We start from the raw sequence: 25,332 nt of genomic DNA on the forward strand, positions 1-25,332 counted from the left end.
ATAGTATTTCAGTTGAGGTCAAAAATTTTGAGTTATCTGATTTGCTCATTTTGGCAACTGCTGAGAATTATAAACAAATATTATCAAAAAACACGAATAATTTTTCAACCTGAATTGAATAATTTGAATCAATATTCTTCATGATTCGATTTGCTAATATATATTTAATAAAATATGCTAATGAACTGTTAAGATAATTTTGCAGAAATTTTTTTGCCGGAATTAATAATCACTTTCCTGAAAGAAGTGTTTGGAATATGAATAAATTTCAGATTGGACTATTATGTGATCCAATCTTTCTAATCTAATAGAAAAGTAATATTCCTGCGTAAAATGTCGATAATATTTTGACAATGTTGGAAAAAAATATCATTAATTGAATAACCCAAAGTGACGTGAATATTATGCAATGATTTAAAATGACCCCTCTATAAAAAACTTTACTTTCACTTCAAGGAAAAGCCGCCTCTTTGAAGAGGCGACAGAATAGAGAATTGTGATACAGCAGAATATGCCTTTGAAACAGAGATACATATAGGTACTACGTTTAAAAAAAATGTTGTGTCATACCTCAATCTCACCATGAGTTGTCATATAACGATGTTTGCCTCGAAACTCGAACACTCTATATTCCAAAAGTTGTGTACTATAGGATATATATTCATGTGTATTCTTTTTCCAAATTGACCCACTATAAATTCATGTTATTAAGGAACACCCTGTATATGTTCAAGTTCAACGTCATCTAATACCTCAAAAATTACTGGAACGTATTTTATTGTTAATGGAGGTGATTTCTTTGTTTTACATGTATCAAGTTATCTATTTCTAAATATGAATATTGCTTGAGATTAATTCACCGTGAAGTTTATAATCATCTAATTACACAACGCTATAAATTATGTTGTTGGGAAATCTCGTACGTACACCAGGTTCATGGTATCTAATAACAATAATTCCACTTTTTTTCTGCCTCGCTGTTACTCATGGCGAGAAAAAGTGGATGTGGCGTTTGAAAGATATCGTTTGATAACTGTAGTATGTTAGATCATTTGCCGAGTACTTTGGATGGATCCTCGAGGCGTACTTTATGGCTTTTCTTGGGTATTCACTTTGATTTTTGAAACTGTCAACAATCGTTTCTTTTTCGTTCCATTCATGAACTGTGTTTCACAAACTAATTGGCTTGTGATGCACTGTTTGGAACCTTTGTTGTAGTAATGAATATTACTGGAGTCTTATCTCAGCATCAAACCATTATTTTCAACACCTCGACTCATGTTTCGACCACCAAGTGATCATCTTCAAGAGGAATATTGATCACTTGGTGATTGAAACACGTATCGAGGTGTTGAAAATAACTGTTTGGTGTTGGGATAAAACTCCAATGAACTAATTGGCATAAGAACTGGTTTTCATAATGTCAATGACCATGTTTCGACCTGCTAAGTTTCTGCTAAATACTGAGATCTAATGAGAAGATATTGAAGTAGTCTGATATACCAAGTTCAAGTTTCCCAATTTAATGACCGAAGACATATGAGAGCATCTGATAACCATGTAGAGCTTTCTTTCTGAAATCACTATTCGAATTTATGCATATGACGACCGACTCAAGGAAATATTTTTTTCCTCTCCTGATGCAGGTTCTGCTTCTTAACAGAGACACGAGCTTGAGACATTCATTGTTATAAAAATCGCTCTACATTTTGTAATGGTAAGAATACTTTCTGGTGTTCGTGTCATATATTCTGAAAATATATACTTTTTCTCGAATGAAACCGAAAATTTGTATTTTGATTAACGAATAACATTTTATAGTTCTAAAACTTATCTGCATATATGCAACTGGTGCTGCTGAGTGAAAATATATTTGAATGATCTTTTTGCTTTATTTAAATTCATTAACAATCAATTTTTGAACAGGCGGGCAGAGGTCTCATCTTCATACCAAATATCTTGTTCGATTAGCCACCATTTCGACAGAAATTTCACTTTCTGTCACTTCAAACAAATAAAATTTTGTTTGTTTATACCTACAGTCATTAGGAGTGAATCAATTTTTTGGATCAGCATTACCGAACCGTTTCGATAACTTTCGATGGAAGTTGGTACACACAAGCATTGATGTTGGTTTCAGTAACATCGGTTGTTAGAAATTTGTTTTCACGATGCCGTGTAAACGTAAATCAGATATAAGGCTCGTCTAATTTTTCCTCGATATAAAACCGTATTTTTTATGGCACTTTCTTTATATATAGCTGTTTTTATAATTTTTTTCTGCTTAAGAAAAAAAATATAACGTCGGTCAATATTTGTTTATAACAAATTGTTAAAATAATGAACAATTGGATAATAAATATTTTTTTGCCAAACTATTGAAAAGTGTAAATTATGATTTTTGAAAGAAAATTATTTCTTAACTAATTATTTAAACAATCGAATTTTTTAAAAATTGGTTTCAAACAATTAAAAATTAAAATCAAAAAATATAATTCATAATTATCTCTAGACAACAAAATAGCAAAAAAATATTTTTAAAAAATATTGAATTTCTCTATTTATTTGTTTAAAACAATGTAATAAACAAATTACGTAAAAAATGCATATGCTATGTAATAACTGCCATTGTTCAATGTGAAAACAGACAGCTAAATATCAATTGAAAAAAAAATTTAATCAACAATTTTTTGATATTCCATTTTGCAATAGTTGAAAAAAATCATATACATATATATATATATATATATATATATATATATATATATATATATATATATATATATATATATATCCCAAAAAGGCTACACGGAGTGTAAAATTTATAGGCCAATTATTTATACCTTTTATCTCATTATTTATGCCAACGGAGATTGGGAAAATTTTTGTTAGTTAACAATTAAATAACTTTTTGAAAAATGGTGATGAAACTTTTTTTTTCTACGGGACTCGATTCATTCAGGTGATACTAATTTTTTTTTTATTTTCAAAATGACATTTTATGTTCAAAAAAAGTATTTTTTTTTTGATACTCTCTTTAGGCGACAGCGTGCGCATGCCATAGCAGCCGCGCGGAACCCTATTTTCAACGTCAAATCAAATTTATAAATAATGGAGATAGAGTTTCGTGAATCGGGATTTTTTTTATCGGAAGTTTCCCCCTCTTCATCGAGCTTTTTTCAAAATTGCTCAAATAATAATATTTTTCCAGTTATTAACGAAAAACAAAATACCATTTTTTTTAAATTTTATTTTGTTAATAACAATTGCAATTTTTTACCTGCACCAAAATCCTTCGAAAACATTTTTCTAGAGGTGATTTCGAATCGAATGAGCTATCGCTCATATTTTTAGGACCTTTATCTCTATTTTTCATGTTTTTGAACTTGTTGATTATGCTATCAGGCGGATGGTCTTTTTCTGGTGTCTATTTCAACCCCCAACAAACCTATCGAAGCAGAAAGCTGAATTGTCTGACCTGATATTATTATCCGGTTCGGAAACATGTATCAAATATACAGTACCTAAACAACATGGATTTATGAGAAAAAAGTCTATCAATACAAATTTATTTGCTTTCACTGATTTTTGTAAAGCTTTTGATCAGGTTCATCATGATATTTTGATAGAAAAGCTTAGTAAATATGGAATTTCAAGAAACTTTCTAGAACTAACGAAAAATTATCTTCAAAATCGATTTCTCATTGTCAAACATAATGGAAAAATTTCGGATAAATTTCCAGCTAGGTCAGGTATACCACAAGGATCAAATCTAGGTCCACTTTTATTCATAATTTTCATCAATGATTTACCATCAACACTGAAATATTCGGACTGTCTTCTTTTTGCTGATGATTTGAAAGTCTTTAAATCAGTGCAAACAGTCCGAGACTGTACATATCTGCAAAGGGATATAAATAACATTTTAGATTGGAGTTTGAAGAATAAATTATACTTCAATCTCAATAAATGTTCAGTCATCTCAATAACTCGCATAAAGGAGCCAATCATATTTAGTTATGAGATTGATGGTGTGGTTCTTGAAAGAAAAACTGATACTAAAGATCTTGGATTGAGGTATAATACACAATTCTCATTTGCTGATCATATACGAGATATTATGAAATCTGGTAGTCGAATGTTGGGTTTTGTAATCAGACAAACTTCTTCATTCTCTAATATAGACATTATTAAATTACTTTATTTTTCGTTAGTAAGACCGAAATTGGAGTTTGCTTCTATTATTTGGTTTGCGGAGTACCAAACCTATATGAAAGAACTAGAAAAAATTCAGAACAAATTCTTGAGGTATCTATTTTTTAAGCGACATCACAGGTGGCCAAACTATAACTCAACAAGGTCTTTAGAACAGCGACGCCAATTATCAGCAATGATATTCATGCATAAACTCTTGAATAACAACATTGATACTTCAGAAATTCTCAGTACGTTACCATTTTACGTACCTCCTCGTCGCACCCGATTTTCGCTCATGTTTAATATTCCAACCGTAATTACCGCAACGAAAGCACCACTAATATCCTTACTAAAGTTAGTCAATAGTTTGAATATATCAATAGATCTTGATTGGACACTTTCCCAATCAGCATTCCGCCAAAAAATTTTGGAAAATATGTTAAATTTACCTTTTTAAGCAGTATTTCCCTCTACAATTCTGGTACATATTTTATTATTTTATTAGTTTTATATATTCATAAGTATTTCAAGGATTATATGAACTTCAATTTTTTTATCCATGTAATTAGGCTGTAATAGCTTGTGTGGATAATAAATAAATAAATAAATAAATAAATAAATCTTGGAGAAAACTGATGCCTGGGTTTTTGTGGCATTGAATTGAAACTAGTTACTTTCACTGTTAGAATTAAAGAATAACGAATAAATAACCTTTATATTGGAGCATTCATCCCATCTTTGATTCAATTGTCATACCCGTATTTCATTTGATAATAGGATATAAGTGACTGTTCAAAAAATAAGGTTAACTTGTCACTGGTCAGTGACACACCAAAAAGTGCATACTAGAACTGCTCCGAGGATTGGAAAAAATGCTGGTACAAGTCTGAGGGGGACTTCTCTGAAGGGGACAAAATAGAAATTGATGAATACATGAATATTTATGAGAAAAATCAAAATTCATCTTATTTTTTGAACAGACAGCGTATATAAATATTAATTATGATTATACCTGCATGATTACAAAACTTGAAATTCACGATTCACCAAATTTACAGTAGAATTTCTACACGATATTTCACATTGTTCAAAACTCAAGAGAAACTATGTAAATAATGATTCGTTACATGAATTTTATTTTTAATCAAGTTTCAGGTTTTGAACTTGATTAATGATCAGTATCTAATAAAGTTATCGTCGCCAACAGTTAATTTTACAGATAACAAGACCTCAATGAATCTAGACTGTCAAATCAGTCTATTTTAAGAGATACACTGATAACGTTGTCAGTTTCACCTAATTGTTACTCAAAAATATGCAGTACACCATGTAAATCACGAATTCAGAGCCAAGATATATAGTACTGAAAAAAAATGTGTGTGTGACTGTGTGCGTGAAATGTGACTTTGCCTTTCGCCCAAATAGCCACTATTTCATGACTTCTCATGAATTTTATGACTTCTGTTCAATGACAATCGACTTTATATATTAGAACTTTGCCACTATTTCTAGTTTCGTGGAATAATTAAGATATAAATAAGTGAATTGCTTCCATTCAGTACTTCCTTCCATTGACTATATTGCATTACGAATTCAATAAAAACAATCCAAGGCACTTTACTTTTCTTGCGTTTCACTTCAGTGGCATCTCCAAACACTTTCTTTCGCTCACACATAAGAAACATTTTTCAATTACAGGTAACCTAGATGAGGCGCTGGATCCTAAGTCAACTCTGAGTGATTATCAGATAATAGAAATCTACGTAGTTTCGAAAGGAACGGTTAGTCTCAATCAAGCGTTTTCCACAAGCGATATCATGGCGCTGAGAAAAGAGGAGGAGAGAAAACAAATGCACAACAAGACCGGGGGTGGTGTTTTCAACTTGATTTTTCGCAGGGGAAAATCGGTGAGTGGAAAATTGCATTTGTCGTGGTTGCAAGCAGTGATTTACCAGTGTAAACAAATGATAAATCATGTGATCAGTGTTAATTGGTAGAGTGTCAATTTGGAAATGAGTCCGTGGCTATCAGAGCATTCGTAAACATTTTCTTCAATGTTTTCTATAACTTCTACACTAATTTCATTAGATTATCGTACAAAGCTGGTCAAATTTTGAGTTTAACGTAAAACTGGACCGTCTGGTGTAGAATAAATCCAAAACAGGTACTGTTACCCAACTCAATAACTGCAACACTCTTCTCGATGCGTGTTTCACCAACCAAGTAGGCGTCTTTAGAAGATGAAGACTGAGGTAACAGAGTGCACTTCATCTTCTGAAAACGCCAACCATGTTGGTGAAATGCATGTCCAGAAGAATGTTGCCGTTCCGGTGTTGTGGAATATTCTTTATTCTGGAAATATTGAGCTGAGTTTTTTTGTACGTTCAGCCACAATGAAATTAAACAAAAATTGAATATGTGAATAACAGACTGTATAGTCCCTTCGGTATTATCTGAGAGTGAAAGAATTTCAAGAATGCAAACATGTCGGTACATGAAAGAAAGAAACACCGTCGTCCCAAGCAAGTGGCACTGCAATTTATCCATAGGGTCACTGAGATATTTCTACCCGCTATGCCCCTTGAGGACGCCGCTAAGAAGCCATTGAAATAGTGACTTGTGATAAATAACTTCAAAAGAGGCGGCTGACGCTGTTTGTCAGATTGATTTAAATATAGTATCGATAGGCGTCGAACTGGGGATATTATTATAAACTTTTCAATGTATGATGCGAAGACAATTGAAATATCGTGAAAATTAATTTTATTTAGATATTTCATTCAGAACAATTTGTATTTGAGATAGTCTTTTATTTAGGATTGTTAACTTCTAAAGATCTATAAAATATTCAGAATATTTTTAACAAAAAAACAATTGTAGAAAGGGCAAAGAATCACTGCATTTGATAAAATAGGTTTCTGAAAAAAAAATCTAATTGGTCAGTAGTTTGAATTCATGCAACTTTGCATATTTAAATGGATATCTATCATCTGGTGACGTTTTAAAGACCATCTATTTTGTTTATCCAACCTATTCAAATCAAAACATTATAATGTGTATTTATAATTCCACTTTTGATACTATTATTTTTGACACTAATAACATCACATTGATCGTAGGTTTGATAATGAAGATGGTTAAAGTCTTCGAAACCTCTCCAGATAGGTATACTAATAGAATAGGTTTCCGCGTTTAGAAATTTGAACATCCGAGTTTCGGGTTGAACCGCGCTCAGAGTTTTACATTGTTCGACGTTTCGGCTTCGAGTTTGAAGCCTTTTTCAAGAATTAGAAAAGTGTGGCTGTACTGAGAGATACACATACCGAACGACTAGCTTCCATGTTGTATAACTTTTTATTCAACGTGCTCCCAAAGTAAACCGAAGAATATCTCTAAGACTAAGACTGAGACTAACCCCTCTAGCATAGCTTCTAAACTCCCAACAGAAACTATTGTAATATTTTCGTCTTATGGAAAGAGCCAAGTCGGTTTCATTGATGGAAGCAGCGTGTCTATTGACGGTGTAATTCAAAAGAATATCTATGTATACTGCCTTCAAAAAATCAATGTATTTTCAATCTTCTTCAACTGAACACTTATTTTTTGGAAAATGTCTTGGATACTACTGGACATATTTCCACATTTCTCATAGTAATATTCACACAAAAACTAGTTTCTTCATTCATTTTCATATTTTTTCGCTAAATCAGTAAGATCCATTTAGTTGAAATACATTATATTGAAAGTTAGATAAAGTCATATTTATAAGTTGTCACTTTATATTATATTTTAGACCCTATTCGATCAACCAAATGACGTTGTGATTTTTTATGTAAATCTTGAAAAATTGTAGTTTCTGTAAAATACTTAGTGTATATTCAGATCTGTAGAACAAACAAAAACATATGTAACTGTCACAAATACACTGTCACAACACATTTGAAATTTGTTAAACCACCAACTGTGTCCTGGATGTACAATCTATCCGGTTTTTCCGGGAATACAGTTGAACGGTTGCGAATAATGATAACTCGATTTTCTGAATGGCCTCTTTACGCTACCTGAAGGTAGTTCTATGTGTTATTAACAATATATTTAGGAATTTTCTGATTGACTTGGCCGTTAGTTGATGAACACCATAGTGGTTTCACAAACTACACTTAAAACTTTAATCTTCACAGACTTCACTTTTAAAAATATCACGACAGTTTTCGCAATTAGAATATCTTTTTCGAAGTGAATAACATACTGAACCCTAATTCTATTACTCTAATTTTTATATACCCTACGTAATCACCAGTGAGAAGTACCTACTACATACTCGATCGTAATTACCTACAGCATCTGTTTTTATATACCTCGGATTAAACTTCCCTGAAGAGGTGAAATAACTTGGTACTATCCTCTACACGAAGATAATATGAAACTCTCAGAGTACAGCAAAAGAAGCATATGTGGCTTATGAGCATTGCCGACTCTTTAGCCAAGGTAGCGGCTGGACTAAGAATTATAGGACTCAGTGGCACCTACGACCTGACGACTTCGACAATTGCGGAACTAGCCAAACGTCATACCCATACTCAATCCGTAAAGAGATGGGATGGAATCAAAGGATGCAGTCTTGCCAGGATCACTTTGGGCGACCCTGGGAAGCTGGCGCCGAAGAAATATCTGGCTATGACCAGGACAAATCTACGCTTGATAGTAGGATTTCTGAGTGGCCACTGTCAACTGAGGAAACACCTCCATAATATGGGGCTAGTGGACAAACCTCTATGCAGGATGTGTGAACAGGAAGATGAAACTGTCAGGCATGCCTATGCGAATGTCCGGAGTTATCGTCAATTAGAGAGTGTGGGTTCGGCGAGTCTCAGCCTACACCTGCCAATATGAAGGAGATATCTTCCAGAGACCTGTCCATCTTACTGCAAAGGACAGGATGGACCATGACCTAGGAGAACAACTCCTTGGGAGGATGTACAATGGGTCACATGTGGCCTAAGTGCTGTGGGCCTACACTCACCCTCTCTACTCTACAGAAAATATTTCGGATATATCTTCAATTATGATTACCTAGAACCTAGATCATATTATATCAATTCTACATCTGTATTAATATGTCTACAGAGACTAGGATAACATGGATTTCTAAGAAAACAAATTCAGTAATGGGGATCTATTCAAATCCAGTTGGTCATACAGTGAAATGTATGAATTTTCAAGTTTATTCATTTACATTCATTTACATACAAATGATTCAGCTTTGGACTTTTGTTTTCTATGTATAAAATTTTGAAACCTCCGTTTGAAATATGTTTTTCTTTTAAAAGATGATTTGAGTATGTTGAACTTTTCTCATTTACATAGCTCATATGTTTAATTAAATTTGAGTGAAAGAACTAGCTCCCAGTAGTTTATTCACTACTAAAATGATATTTGTGAAAATCGGATTTGGTGTAGTAAGGTACTGTGAAGAGGCTTGGAAAACAGTTACCAAACAATATTTTATATGTATCAAAACTACTTTTCTGTGCATACTAGATTGTAGTTTCATATAACTGTTATTCAGTGATAAATTTGAATAAGTTTCAGGTATAAAATAAAACTCTCCCTCCTTCGATTCGTTAACGTTTGGTTATATCATTCACATATGTTCAAAGACTTCTCATGTTCTTCAGCTTCTATGTAGTGGCTTATTCCCGTCCCCCTCCTCCCCAATGCCCCTTCCGGGGTGAGTGTTCTGAGTTGAAATCTTCTTCACACGGTCACTGCGTGCAGAATATCTCATCTCGTCCATCCACCCCCGCTCCTCCGGAGTGGTCCTCAACTTATTGACGGACACTTCAGCAAGACTGACATCCGATCTCCTCTGGTCAAAAGTCAGCCTCTAGTTGCTTTCACTTTCTGAATGGCTTATTATTATTACAATCCTCATTTTATATTCCAGAGCATGGGATCAGGCTCGATATCCAGCGACACCCGCTCCATCTCACCAACCCACAGCGACGATTCAAGGTCAGTAACGCCCCCTGGCGTCCAGCAGAAGATTCTTACCCCCCCAAAGAAGGATCCTCCACCGGATCGTCCCAAACCGCCGCAAAGAAAGCGACGGCCGGCTCCAAAACCTCCGCAACAGGCCGAAAACAGCCGAAGAAACTCCGAGGAGAGCCGAAGAAATTCCGAAGAGAAACCACCGAGTACGGTTTCCGAAGTGAGCGAACTGCAGTCGAGAAGGCTCGACAACGGACTTGTCATCTGTCACTCGAGGAACAGTTCGGATAGTTCCGGATACCACGAGGCTTCCGTGCTAAGCGAGCATTGCAATACGTCACTACCAAGAAGACCAAAATCCGCTTTTGTCGGCGGTGGGGATATGGAGAGGATGTCCAAGTTACACAGTCATAGTACAACCAATTTGTCCAAGATGTCGTCGCATTCTAAGTCAACCACTAGCTTGGGTGTTGCAGGTACGTGTGTATCTGTGTGTATTCGAATGAATACTGGACAATCAGGTGCATGAAAACGGCCACCTTAATATGTTTGTATATTTCAATCATGGCTAGCTTTTTTATTTCTAGCCCAATTTTGAGAAGTTTTTAAAATATGGAAAGATATTCATCCCATTTTGATGGACATCAAATACCTGATAAGGCCCGACTTATGCTCATCATGAGAGGGAAACATAGTTATGTTTCTATCATCTAGATTCAAGACACTGTGTGGTAAAATACAGCTTTTGTATGTCACTTGAAATTATCCATTTCTCCATTCATCACGATTTGTTTCAAATTTATAAATTATTGAGAAAAGTATTTCTTTTCCTCTGCGTGATCTTCATTCTCCACAATTATGGAAAAATTGCTGAGAAACAAAACAAGAAAATAATTTTGCGCTATTCGGGTGTTGCTTCCTCCAGCTTTGACAATAGCTTCCATTTTCCGCGGCATTCCATTCTCAAGCGGCTATCTAAGTTAGTTCATAACATGCTGAACAGGATTTGCATCTAAGGAGCATGCTTGATCGTTGCAGATCAAGAATACTTAAAGAAAATACAATGCTTCTATTAATTCATAGATTTGAAACGAATCGTGATATCAGAATGAATGGAGGAACAATTTATAGGAAATGAACCAAGCTTGCAACAATCCACCCGCAGATCAGGGTCTGACGACTTTTTTAGTTGAATATACATTGAGAATAATAAACTGTGAAAATTATAGAGTCCATAAAATCACTTTTTTTTAATTACTGATTATCTTCCGCAGCTTCCTTCGACTCTACCCACTAAGGTCGCGCGATCTGACGCTCGGTTTGGTATTTCGTAACATGAAAACTACTTTATCGATTGAATTGCATTGCGCATAAAATGACTTATAAAAAAGTGACACTACCTCCCGGATTATAATGCAAATAAATCGGGTTTTATTGGGCAACCTGTTGGATGTGAATTATTCCTTTACTTCTTTTGTACCATTTGGTTGGAAAACTAGCAGCTGAAACCCATCTTCTACTGAGCATTACAGAAATAATACATATTCGAAAGGTTCCATATAACCTCCAAAAATTTTGCAAGGGCTTGCGGCACATTTCCTAATCTTAGATTATTTCAGTGTGACTTCTCTCGATTTAAAAAAAAATCTGTTCAAAATTCGTTTTTCCATCAACCAGCTGTCGCACTCCTACGAACGAAGTCAAAACTTGTGCGAACTAAGGATTAACGAAGTCTTACCTTTCAACGTGTGATTTCTAACACGGGTTGGACGATAGTAAGTGAAAATCGATCGTTCAGACTGGGGCTTGAACCACCGACCAACACCCACCAGCACCCACGTCGAAACGACAGGCTACCGACCGTAATTTTGAATTGCTTTTTGGAGTTCTTGCAAATTCTTCACATACTTCAATGAATTTTTTCTGAAATCAAACGTATGTTCAATAAGAACTATACTATTGGGCTAGGCTCTTGAGTTCGAAAGGTGCTTATTACTTCTGATAACCCTTGGAACATAACTATTGTCGCCTTCTCCTCTTTTTGGGTCATTACCATTCTTCCGGTTCCGTTTCGGAAAATATCTGTTTGAAAAAATCTGTTTGGCATCTGTTTTTTCGTTAACCTGGTGTCACACTTCTACGAACGACAACCCTCAGAAGTTGAAACGTGTGCGACCGGCTACCGACCGAATAGATATATTCAATATATACATAAATACGAGAAGTTTCACTTGAGGAACTGAAACTATTTTTTTTTTCTGAAATATGTTTTTAGATGATGCTGAATGGAAAGTTTCATTATTGTTCATCGTCAGACTCAGAAATAGTTGAAGCAATTCAAGATGCCTTTCCTGGATAAATTGGTGAAATTTTTTTATATGACATTTCCTTCCAGCCCTTTCTTTCATTTCATTTTGAGTTGATGAAAAAATTATTCCAATTGGTAATATTTGTTACATTTCCAATGACCTGTTTTCCAATGACGTTAAATATTAGCCATACATCATAAGTAAACATATTTAATGAAAATAAAGTGCATTCCTATAAACGGATACCTACTAAGGAGCTCATGGAAGACGATTTCGATAGAAGAACTTATTTTTGTCAGCAAATAATGGACACGTTGGATAAAAATACCATTCAATTAGAGGACGTTATGTTTTCTGATGAGTGTACTTTGTCTCTTAACGGTCATGCTAATCGGCAAAATTGCCGCTACTGGTCAACGGAAAATCCTCACTGGATGAGATAAGAACTCACGCAATACCCTCAAAAGGTTATTGTTTGGGCAGCAATTGGAGGAAACCATATCATTGGTTCCTTTTTCATTGAGGGCAAATTGAATGGCGATAATTATTTGTCATTCCAAGTTTAGCAAATTTATATCCTGATCCAGAAAACCCTCAAGTTCCAGTGAATACGATATGGTTTCAGCAGGATGGAGCACCACCACATTACCATGTTAATGTCCGGCAATATCTCGATACAACATTTCTCAATCGGTGGATCAAGGATCGATTGAATGGCCCGCGCGATCATCTGATCTTTCATCATTAGTTTTCTTTTTATAGGGATATGTGAAGAGCAATGTTTACAAAACTAAACCTGCAGATTTGAATGACTTTAAATAACGAATAATGCTTGCGATTAGGTCGGTCATGCCTGACCTGTTGAATAATGTTGGAAGACAGTTTTATTTGAGATTAGGATGTTGCCGAAACATTCGCGGTGAATATTTTGAACATCTACTTCGTTAACATCCATAGTTCTTTTTCGTATTTTACATTCAACACGATCTTAATTTATTTCATCTTGATTGTTGCAACAAACTTGGAAGCAATAACATTTCTGAATAGAGAATGAAGAGACCTTTCAAACGATACATCACAAACCTATACTTCCCATTTGAAAAATTGGGGGTTGTACCTGTAATTCGAAGGGGGTTGAGGGTAGGGGTGGCATTTTCACGTTGAAGAACGTCAAATTATAATTCACATTTGACATGTTTTCGAATTTTGTTAATATGTACAGTAACCAAAATAATGAATATTTTCCATTTGGCTTTGGCACACTGTATAAAGTCCCCCACAAAAAAAGTCGACACCTTATATAGCAATATCACTGTAGTTGTTCCCAGCATCTTTTCACTTGAATCGAACTCATTCGATCGCCTTATCTATACACAAATCGCACAAATCGATATTATATGAGAACATACGTGGTCGTATTTACGTTATACTTGACAAGAATGCTTCTGTGGGTAGATCCATGTGGGTTCTAACAGGTTCACGGTACAAAATCTGGTTCAGTTTCAACCGACTAAGATTTTTCAGTGTCGGTAAAGAGTGATACTTCGACGTCGTTTTTATAGTTGAGAGTTCAAATGTTGTTAGTTCGTTAGTAATAGATGTTTGGATAGCTTTTGTAATTGCCGAAATTTCGATGGATAATTGTGACACGATTGGGCGTGGGAGTTTCAGGAGTGGTTGGAGATAATCAAGAGAGTGCTTTTAGCACTTTTAGTAGATTGTTGTCGGCGATATAGAGTGCAGCTGTTGTTTGTTCTGGCATAATATTTTCTGAAATCTGTGAGTACTTGATCATTGATTGATATACTGGAATGTTGAAATGAAATCATTGGGTGTTCAGTGGGTAGTTCTTTCAGTTTCTCTAATATATGAAAAGTATCAATGTCATTACTAAACCTTTCGCCATAACCATATCATCAATCATACTATTCCTGTAGTTTTTATCAGTCTGAGAGAAGAAACTAATTGTGACATGAAATTTGGAAAAGCATCTTCAAAAGATGGTCTCCTTCATTGATACAAATACTTTTCGTATTATATATTGTCCATGTATGTTTTATGTTCATTAATGAAAAATTCGTAGAGAAAATGTCAAGATATCGAGCACCATACATTCGTCAAATGAGTTATGATCAATGTCAACACAAAGTTGACAAATTCCGTCCAGAATCTTTATCAAGTTATCTATAATAAGAAAGAAACAGAGTCTAAAATTCCATTTCACTTAATCTGAATATTGAGATTCGAAAAGTAAAGTTTTCATAATGCTTCAAAGTAACCAGACCAATATACAAAAAGCTCTACCTAGAATTTTTTAGATGTCACCCGTATATAGAAATGAATTTGCTCCTCCATTAATTATGCATTCTTCAAAAATGAACACTGTAGAAAATTTCAGAAAGTAATGAAATTCTTTGTTTGGAGAAATAATGAAAGGCAGAGGAGTGATTATTTCTGAAAGAAAATACATCTAATTGAATAAAACTGGCTGATACTTGATGAAAATCTATATTGAAACTAATCAATACAGTTTATTGTATAATTTTCACTATAAAGGGTTTTCCAAAAACCGCGACACGTGTTTCGCTATACAATAGCTTTCTCAAGAATTTTTAATTTATGCTTGAGAAAGTTATTGTATAGCGGTTTGTGTAAAACCTTTCATAGTGAAAATCATACAAAAAACTGTATTTATTAGTTTTGAAAATATATCAGTTTCAAGTTGAATAAAATATATCAATAATATCTTGATTCAATAAATTACGTTACTTGGAAAACAGAGAAAAATAATATGGGAAGTTATGATGAATTAGAGAATATTGCAAGATACTAGAGATAAAAAGAAAGTAATATAAAATCATCTTTTATGCAGATAGTGGTGAAATATTCAAATTTTCCACCAGTTAATTTCGATATTTTGAAAATTATTGAAAGAAGATCACTGAATTCGAAATTGTTTATGGAATCAAACTAACCGAAAAGAGATTAAAAAAAGTGTGTGGGAGTGAAGAAAGATTGTTTTCAATTACAAACAGAAGTTCATTAAGAGGTCAATGGAACATGGTCATTGATGAGGAAGATTTACTCAGTATAGAGTGGAATACTAGGCAACATATAGATCATGTATAGAATATACCAGTAATCTCTTCAAAAAAATATTCAGAAAAATAACAGTAAGTTAATTGTGGTTTGACGAAGATGCATACCTTTTGAGGTTAGTGCTATGAATGTTTCAGTTTTGATCACAAAATAAAAAATACTCACTCAGAATACATAAAACGTACCAACCACAGCATATAATTAAAAACGTCTCATATTCAGAATGTATTAGATTAAAATATATTTGTTCATATCACAAGGTTTTGTAATAAACATTTTTAATGATTTCGTTGATTCGTTCAGTAATTCAGAGTGCTTGAGAAAAGAAAGCTTTTCCATCATTGAACAAAAAAATTTCTGAAACTGTTAAAGAAAAAAGGTATGACACACCTAAAAAAACTCTTCATAAAGATATGCGATTCATACAGATAATTCATTTTCGGACTCACAGGGTATCCGGTAAATGCAATTCTTGGAATCGCAGTCCGCGTTTGATGGCCTGGTTTTCGTAAGTCTGCTACTGATAGTGTTCCGGATCTGAATCTGAAGTAGGTTCTGATGTTGTATTTGGACCCAATTCTTCTTATTCTTTCCGATAATTATCTGATGTAGGGGAAGTGCAAGCACTGGTTGTGACGGCTTCTCTTCCTTGCGAAGCTTTTGCTGTCTTTTTGCCAAAGTATGTTCCACCATCACTTTGGAAGTGATGGTTGAAGATCTTTTCTGATGATGTCTAGGTCCTTCTCGAGACCTTTCTTCGTATCACAGTGCACGGTCTTATAGAGTCTTGATGGTTCCTCTTTTAGTCGATTCTAGTTTAGTTTAGTTCAGTTCACGCCGATAGAATAATGCGTGATTTCCCCATATTTTTCACAAAGAAATACATTTTTCACCAATACTAATATTTGATAATTGTGCCTATAAAACAAGTGAGGAATTTATAGATATCATCATCAACATTTTGAAAGTTAGAATCTGCTTTCGTTTTAAGAAATCAGTTTTTCTATTGAAATTTGTTTTTATTTCGAAATTTTTTTAGGGGTCCAAAGGGGATTTTTTTATTGAAGTGATTAGGTTTTTTTAAATATTTTTTGTAGGCATATCTGAAATACCGAGAATCTCATTGATTTATTTGGTACTTCGAAATAGAAGGTATAAAAATGAACCAAAATTTCATAGTTAACCGCTCACCTGACAGTAAATCTCACTCTTTTTTTTTTCAGGTCGTAAGAAAAAAACCGCCCCCCACCACCCCACCCGCATTGAGAGCTTCAAACCCCGCAATAAATTTAGAAACACCTAGTCCCGTAGTTGCTAGTCCATCTGCTACCACCCAAGAAGGTAAGTGCCTGGATGAAATCTACTCCCCAGCTGTAAAAACGCCTTTAGGATTCAAGAATTCTCTTAGAGTCAAAAAGGGACGTGCAAATCCTGTGAGATTGGGTTTCAGATTTGGAAGAAATATCAAACTTTTCAATAAATGCATCAAGGGTGGAGTGAACGAGGATCATTTTGAACCTAAATATACCCTCACTTTAGGACAAATATATGCTGGTAGTCATGATGATATACAGCAAACCGAGCTGGGTACTGAAAATACCTATTCTATTACTGAAAATAGTGTTTCAAATAAAGCAAACAACAACCCTAATACAGGAAATGTCGACACAAATAAAGAAAATAATGATTCAGAAATCAAAAACATATTCATTGATAGTACAAGCATTCATTTGAATCATTCATCATTGAGCACTGATAAAATCAACGAGAAACAAATTACCAAGAAAAAGTTACAAATAGTTTCCAAAACGGTTGCCGATGAATGCATAACCAGAAATACTCTAGAATGTTTGCACTTTGCTAATAAAAATAATGATGGAACAACAATTGACAAATCTGACACAACAGATAATGAATCAACATTATCTTTTGAGTCATCCCACTCAGATAACAATCTGTCTAGTTCAGACTTTTCTGATGATTCGGAGAGTGTATCTTCTCCAGGAAGTGTTTGCAGTATGATATGTAATTCTAAAGATTCTGGAGATAGTATGCCAACTGGTTCTGGCAATGAAACTATCACCGGATATTCCTCATCCAGGAAGTTTCCCGTATTGACCAGGAATTGTAGCAATGAGAACTGGGACAAATTTATTTCAAAATTAGATAAAATCATTGTTAGTAAGAGTTCAGAATTTCTCTAAACCGGATACTATTTTCAGATTCAATAATTTGAGATATCCGAACTACATACTGCGATTAATAGTTGATTTTTGAATTTTTTGATACTAGAAATGATATTATTCAGAATGAAATTATCAAATATATTTCCAAACTCGACTAGAGGGAAACCGAAATTTTCAAATCAACAGAACAATTTTGCTGAAATCGATTCATCATACAGGGTGTTTCAAATTCGATCCTCATCATTGGGATTTTGGAATCTATGAGAGATACGGAGATGGTTGAATTGGGGCAAAGTTGCGTATTTACTTGACTAACAATACCCCGGTAAGAAAGAGTATTTTACTGGATGTGTGCCTTTTCTTCAGAACCCAATTTTGGTAGGACAATTACTCTTTTTATTATCCAAGGCCCCATATTCATTCTCCCACCCTCTTGGTATTATTACTTCCTGAATAAATAATCCAGTAGTAGTTGCTATACTTTAGGTCATGAGCAATTTTTTTCCAAAGTTCTTCACTTTTTTCTCCCCTTGCCTGTTCCAACCGAAATGCTGGCTCCAGCTTTCAATTTTCCCATAATTATATCATATATATTTTTCACAAATATAACAATTCATCGAATGGCATCAGTTACAGTTAGATTTTCTTTATCAGGTACATATCGCATTTATGGTCGTCTACAACACTAACCCACATGAAATATCATCAACTTTCCCATTGATTTTTTATTTCATATTAATTTTGACTTCTCAGAATTGAACTTTTCTGTGATTCCCGTGAATGACGAGGCATGCAGTTTCATCGAAAGGTACCTTCTTGAATAAGTATATTCCTTTCAAGCAGCTCTTTAGTCGATATTGGATTTTACTTCTCAATTCAATCGTAATATATGTCCGAGAAATTATGTAACCCCCCAATTGAACTGCCTCTTATGTGTAATCAACAGCCAGACAATCTGAGACCCAATCGCCTGAAATATGGTACCCATTAGATCAGTTTCAGTCGCGCTCTGATGAAAATTGTACTCATTATCAATAATTCATTACTTATGGATCTTCAAATATAACACAAGGCACGGAAATTGCACGTCCCATGTACATACCTCCTACCTATCTTGGTTGAGGTTCTTCACTCCAAGGAAAGGTGAACTAACTTTTCTTTACTAATACTGCTTTGTATTTTGCATGCTAGCACCTTGTACATCGCAGGAACCTTTTAGCACACCTAATAATCCACTTCCCTATCCAGAAGCAAGCCTAAAGCTCCGCCAGTACCATATTCCAGGATAAACATTCCAGAAACCATTGAATGTATTGAAAGCATCGAAGAAAGTACACCCGTCAAGAGACTGAGTGCTAAGGTACAAATTAGCAAAATTGATAACGATAGTATTGTCGACGATGTAATAAAAGAAGTGATCAGTTTTGAAACAAATGAAAGCGATTCCAATAACAATACAATCGGTGGAGCACCAGCAGATATAGGCAAATTAGTCTTGTCTGTTGAGGAGGAGAAACCAAGAATGTCTGAAGAAAATCTTGCAGAGCAAAACGAAGAAAAAGCTTTGAAACCACATTCGCCAACCTGTGAAGAAGGAGAAAAAGAAGAACTTCCAACTGTTGATCTTGAACCACCTCCGAAAGAAGAACTATTCCAAAACAATGCCAAAGATGAAGATTTATCTGCCTCACAAGAAATTAATTGTCCTGATGATGGTACTCCTGGTGACCAGAAGTCAAGTCTCTTCCTGGAGTCCACTGATGATAATAAAAAACCCCAGAAATAGTCGCGGTGATACCCAAAACTCCCAAAGAATCAAACAAGTTTGATACTTTTGGTAAAAGACGCTTCCAAACATTGTCTTCACTCATGAACTCCGTGAACGAATCAAAATCTAAAAGCGGAAGTGTTTCCTCTACAAGTACCTCCATTGCCTCAGCGCTGGAAAACTTCAACTTCATCGACGACTTTTCCGATCTGGATGAGAATGTTTTTTCTGGATCGGTTTCTTCCAAAAAAAAGTTTTCCTTGAAAGAAGAAGTTTACAATCAATTGTTTGGTATGCACAACTATGAGGACGTCAAGTTGGGAAAGAACCAATCGATAAGCAGCTTGAGAAGTCTACGGAGTTTGTATGGTTTCGCCAATGAAAGCGGCATGAAGAAGTGGAAGAACACCGAGGATTTAGATGAGGCTTCTTTGAGTTCTTTAGGACGTAACAGTGGTAGATGGGTGGCTGGTGAATTCTCTGAATCAGGCATGTTCACTTGTTGTAGTTAGTTGTTCTGTTCTATAGTAGAGATTTTGAATTTTCAGGATATTCTTTGAAAGGCTCCTAAACAATAAAGCATTTTTGAACACTTCAATATTTGCACAGATTCATTTTGGAAGTTGATTAGGTCTTTTGATATTTCAATTGAGCTTTGTCGTTTGATAACTCTTCAGATACTGTAATGGCGTTTTACTTTTTTAGAACTCCTTATGAAATGTGCAATGTGATTCCCATGTTGCTCTCTGACTTGAAACGCCATTAATCAAAGTAATGGCCTTCGTTCAGGAGCTGGAGCTTCACTAGTTCGAGTTTGAATCACTCTGAACCACAATAAATTCTGGCGGTTTGCAGTGGATGGTTGATTAGACTCACTGACTTTGGACCTAATCGAACTCCATCCTCTACAGTAGCAGGTACTGTAACAGGGAAGTGGATGATATATTCTTATTCATTCTGGAGGGCAGGTAAAGGACTCTGCACTGGAAGTGTAAAGATGAAATAGCTTTCAAAACTAGCAAAAATAACTGCCCACAGAAAGTTCTAAATTGTGAAATCTTTGTGAGAGATTTTTGTCTGATTCATTGCAGAGTTGTTGTGATAATACTTTTATCACTAAACATTTTCTAGAATTGCTATTTTCTAGGTTTATTGGCATTATACACAATCTACTATTGCTCATTACGATTTGGTAAACATACCGAACGAGAAAAGTAAATGCTGTGTATGTTCATATTTGAAAGTAGCTTTTTCTGATGGAATTTTTTTCTGCTTGGATGTTTTGAACCATCAAATGATGAAATTACTCTTCGTTAACTCCCAACGGAAATTTTTGTATTGTGGAGTTGATTATTCTCGATCATGTTTTATTATCCTAAATTTCCGACATGCAGATTTGGTTATACTTGTATCACCATTCATCTAATATATTTTTGAACACTGAATTGGTGTTATCTCTGCCACATTCTTGTATGTTAAGACGTGGACGTGGATCGTGGAAGATCTCGTTTTTTGCGAAACCTAATCAGATGCTGTCTTGAGAGAACCGAGAAATTTTGTGAAAATCGAATTTTTGAATACATTAGGAGACATTTTTCTGCTTTTAACAATTCGTTGTATGTTTCTAAAGAACTGAAGTTGTTTTATTTCATTTATTGATAATTGTACTTACTGAAGAAAAACAAAAAATATCGAAAAGGAAAGAGTAATGAAACATCACCAAGATCTGAAATCAATCAACATTATGTAGAGGGTGATTACAAAATACTCAAAGCATACAATTTTTTCATCTGTTGCTTGAGGTTTATCAGGACAAAATCAGAATTCTACCTTAATTTTTTTTCCGAATGCTCAATCATTTTCAAACCCTTTTCATTTTTATATACTAATCCCTCTATTGGAAATACTTTCTCCGATTTTTTGGTGTATAGAACAGTCCGTTCTTAAGAAATACAAAAATACTAAAAACTGTGTCTAAAAAAATATTCACCTTTTCCATGCAAAATTAAACAATATACAAAATTTACATCTCATTGCGTACCCATAAGTCTTATTTAAACGTCTGAGGGTTCCTCGTTAGAGAACAGCTAGTAAGCGATGAAAATTAGGGTTATATTGAAAATATAGTGCCACCCTGGATTGGTATGATTTTCTTCTGCCTTTGGAAAATCGCTCACTACCATTTTGTTCGACGAGCAACATATACAACGATAATATCTGAATGAGAGTTTTCACAAAAGTCTTTCATATGTGACTGAATATCCGTCGGGGTGTTTCTTAGGAAATAGTAGATTTTTGTTTCCAGGAATGATCATATGAGATGGATCTCGTCTTTGAATGTGATTAGATGGTCCCTTAGTAGGTTTCTTGAAACTCCAAAATCTCTACTACTTGCATGATAACTTTTACTCTGCTTAAATTATGCGCTTTGTCAAACGAAAGATCAACAGGAATGTTTTTTATAGAGTAAACCAAGTAGGCCACCTTCACTAGCAAGCCAAACACTAAATTCCTATTTATTTTCAGAATCTCTCACTTCTCATCAGGCGTTAGATAGCCTACCATCTATAACGTCTTCCACAAGCAACATTATACAAGACGGCAACGAAAATGAAAACAAACCTTTCGGCTCAACAGATAGTGGTATAGCACCCGAAATCCCTGAAAAGGACCCTGATGACCTCAGACCAATAACACCACCTCCACCACCTGCGTTTCTTGATGATCCCGTGCTTTTTCCTTCAGATATAATAGAAGAACAGGTACCACCTCCGATAGTACCAGAAGTCGTTAATAAAGTAGAGGATATATTAGTGAAAAAACCTGTTCAACAAACCTATACAGCATCAGAGGCGAAATACTCTGGAGAAGCAGAAAGACTGATAGAAACTGCCCCAGCAAACGAAGAGAACGATAAAGATAAGGAAGTTGCTGACGTTGATTGGCAGTATCAACTTCCGTCCCCTCCAAAAGCTTTCAGAGACTCCAGTCCAGTAAATTTTCCAGATGGAGCCATCTCTGAATCTCACTCGGTTACAGACTTCAAGGACTCTGTCGTGACTTCTCCCGAGCTGTTTGAAAAGCTGAAGAACATCGAAGACGTCCAGTCTGATAAGAGCACGATAACTAGTGACCTCACTAGTGTGATTAGCGAAGAAGATAGGACCCCTCTGATGAACACATTGTCATTGGAGAACTTGGAGAGGAGGAAATCTTTGGTATATAATAGGGAGTTAGCTACTAGCCTGAAGATGAGCGATATTGAAGAGAAACGCGACAGCTCCGAGACGTTTTCCAGTTCCCTAACGAAATTCGAGAGTACATATATGGAGATTCAGAATTCTAGTCAACGAAAACCGGTTGCTGAACCAAAATTTATTCAGACGATCACCACTACTGCACAAACGCATACTCTGCCTAATTTCAAGATTTCTACCTACGACCAACCTAAGCAGAAGATAAAAGTGTTCGAGGACGATACTGTCAGAAGTAATACAGACGAAATTGATAGACGTCAGAAGAACAATACGAATTTGAACAGGTCCTACGTTGGACATTCCATGGAGAATATATCTGTCAGGAGAAACAGTATTGATGAACACTCAAGTTACTCGAATGAAGATAGGGAGTACACTTTTTTCAAAAATGGGAAAACTGTAGGTATAAATCACGCCCGTTTTCCAGCGTATTCAGATCGGAAAAAGAAAACTGGTCACCATCTAAGCCAGTTCTCAGATCAAAGTCTCATTTGACTCTGGATGCTTTCAAATACAGGTCAGAAAGGAGAGATAGTGGCGAAGAGGAGATTTCTAGGAGTAATAGTTTCTATGATGTTTCTGGTCTCCAGAGCTTAGGGGTAAGTTTGTGTGACTTGGGAATTTATTGTTATTTTGATTCATTTGTAGAAGCTTGTAAATAGATAGCTGTTTGGAAAAAGTCATGAATTTTGACGAATTAACTTGGGTTTCATGTCATTAACTTGATAACAATTTGATTTGACGTTTTGTTGATTTGTACATAGATAGAATGAAATATGTAAAGGGTATTTCATAATTTTCTTTGAAAAACGTTTTTGATGGAGAAGCCAGTATTCAATGTTGTTTTTCTAGGTATTCGAAAAAGTGAACGGCACGATATAAACACCGAAGAGTCCAATTGGTCAGTAACTTGCGGTATTTTCAGATTTTGCCTTCAGATAAAATTAATGATTTTTAAAAAAGACTAACGTTACAGAAAGTACTACTTCATTTTCAAATCCAGAATAATTAGCTTCCCAATGAAGACATGGACATCCAGTGAATACCTGAAATGAACTTCACGGATATTAGTGGACGTCCTTCGATGAACAGGGGAAGTTTAATGGATATCCAAATGGGCCATATGGATATTAATAGGCCCACAACTTGAACATTCGATGAATATCCATTTTTTAGACCCGTGGACTGAATTTAATTATAAACTCAAAAACGATATTACCACTTTACTCATTTTTTAAATTGACTTTTGAAGAAATTCCATGAATATTTCCATGCATATCCTTCCGAAGTCTTTTCAAGTCCATAAAAAGATATTCATGATTGAAATGGATATCCCATGTTTCCATGTTTGTCTTGCCAAATAATGTCTATATCCGTAGGAACCAAATACAAACATCTTCCATAAAAATTTTTAAATACCACATCACATTTCATTGTACATCACCTGAAGGGTGGAGTGTAAGGGGCCCTTTGTTATGGACGGGCCCTCACGGTGTGGGAATAGACAGGACTCATGCGGAACACCTGCTTTCTTCGAAAAATCTGTAGAGATAGCCTGGTGTATTCTTACTCTGAATTTTCTGTTAACCAAATAAGAATCTCAGAATCTTATCATGTATAAGGGCATGTGTGCCATCCACAGTTACGCAATAAATCCTTTTGTCCATGCACTGTCAATCGCCTTGTGTATGTCTAGGAGGATCATGACTGTATTCTTCTTCTGGTGAAAGGCCTTCTTTATCCCGTGCACTAGACGGACCTGTTGCGAGGTCGTGTTGCAACCTCACCTGAAGCCGAACTGTTCTTTCGGGACAAGTTTCAGCCTCTTCTCCGAACCAAGAAGTCTGCTCAATAGAATTTTGTCAATGACCTTAGCGACCACACTGAGCAGTGAAATCGTCCGGTAGCTCTTCTTCATATTTTTCGGTTCACCTGGTTTATGAATAGGTACTACCTCAGCACGCTTAATACAGTCTGGGAAGTGTTGCAATTTAAATATGGTTTTTACCATATGCATTAGATCCTTACACGGTAGGTTTCGAAGTAGAACTGCCTCAACGCCATTGCTACCCGGCGCCTTGTTCAAGGGCAGATATGTCACTGTCGACTTCACTTCTTCAAAGTCTGTTAGTATTTTTCCCAGTGTGTCATCGCTCAGGCGTGATGGGGGCATAGAGTGCACCCCCCTAGGCGTTTCAGCTAGGGGGTGCGCTTCTGTGTTCTTCTGTTAAATCTAGATTGGTTTTGTGAACATTATGAAAATATTCACCAAACACTCTGGCCTTCTGATCTTCGGTCACCGAATGTTCATTACTACTGTTTATTGTAGGCATGGGCTCGTATCTGTTCTCAATATGCATCCCCATCCACCACAGGTAGTTGTCCTAAATATTCAGCCTCTTCAGTTTCTTCTTTCAACGGACATTGGTCGATATCGATATCGCTTGCTGGCTAGGGTGTTGCTGTTCATGGTTTGGATGTTGTTATCGAGGCATCTTTGGTTTTTATTTCCAAGCGTTTTGCTG

The 25,332-nt window shown here is 35.3% G+C and overlaps 1 protein-coding gene across 1 annotated transcript in view; it reads left to right on the forward strand.

Moving 5' to 3' along the window:
• LOC111503677 (uncharacterized) overlaps nt 1–25,332 on the forward strand; it is a 307,933-nt gene that overhangs the window by 277,221 nt on the left and 5,380 nt on the right. The window contains 7 exon segments of the mRNA XM_074175244.1: nt 5,896–6,104; nt 10,145–10,664; nt 16,820–16,898; nt 19,034–19,497; nt 19,554–20,039; nt 22,077–23,233; nt 23,236–23,406. Coding sequence (XP_074031345.1) covers nt 5,896–6,104; nt 10,145–10,664; nt 16,820–16,898; nt 19,034–19,497; nt 19,554–20,039; nt 22,077–23,233; nt 23,236–23,406 — 3,086 coding nt within the window.

The sequence above is a fragment of the Leptinotarsa decemlineata genome, unplaced genomic scaffold, assembly GCF_025532065.1.
Source record: "Leptinotarsa decemlineata unplaced genomic scaffold, Ldec_3_MD MMD2_tig00000882_RagTag_RagTag, whole genome shotgun sequence".
NCBI lineage: Eukaryota > Metazoa > Arthropoda > Insecta > Coleoptera > Chrysomelidae > Leptinotarsa > Leptinotarsa decemlineata.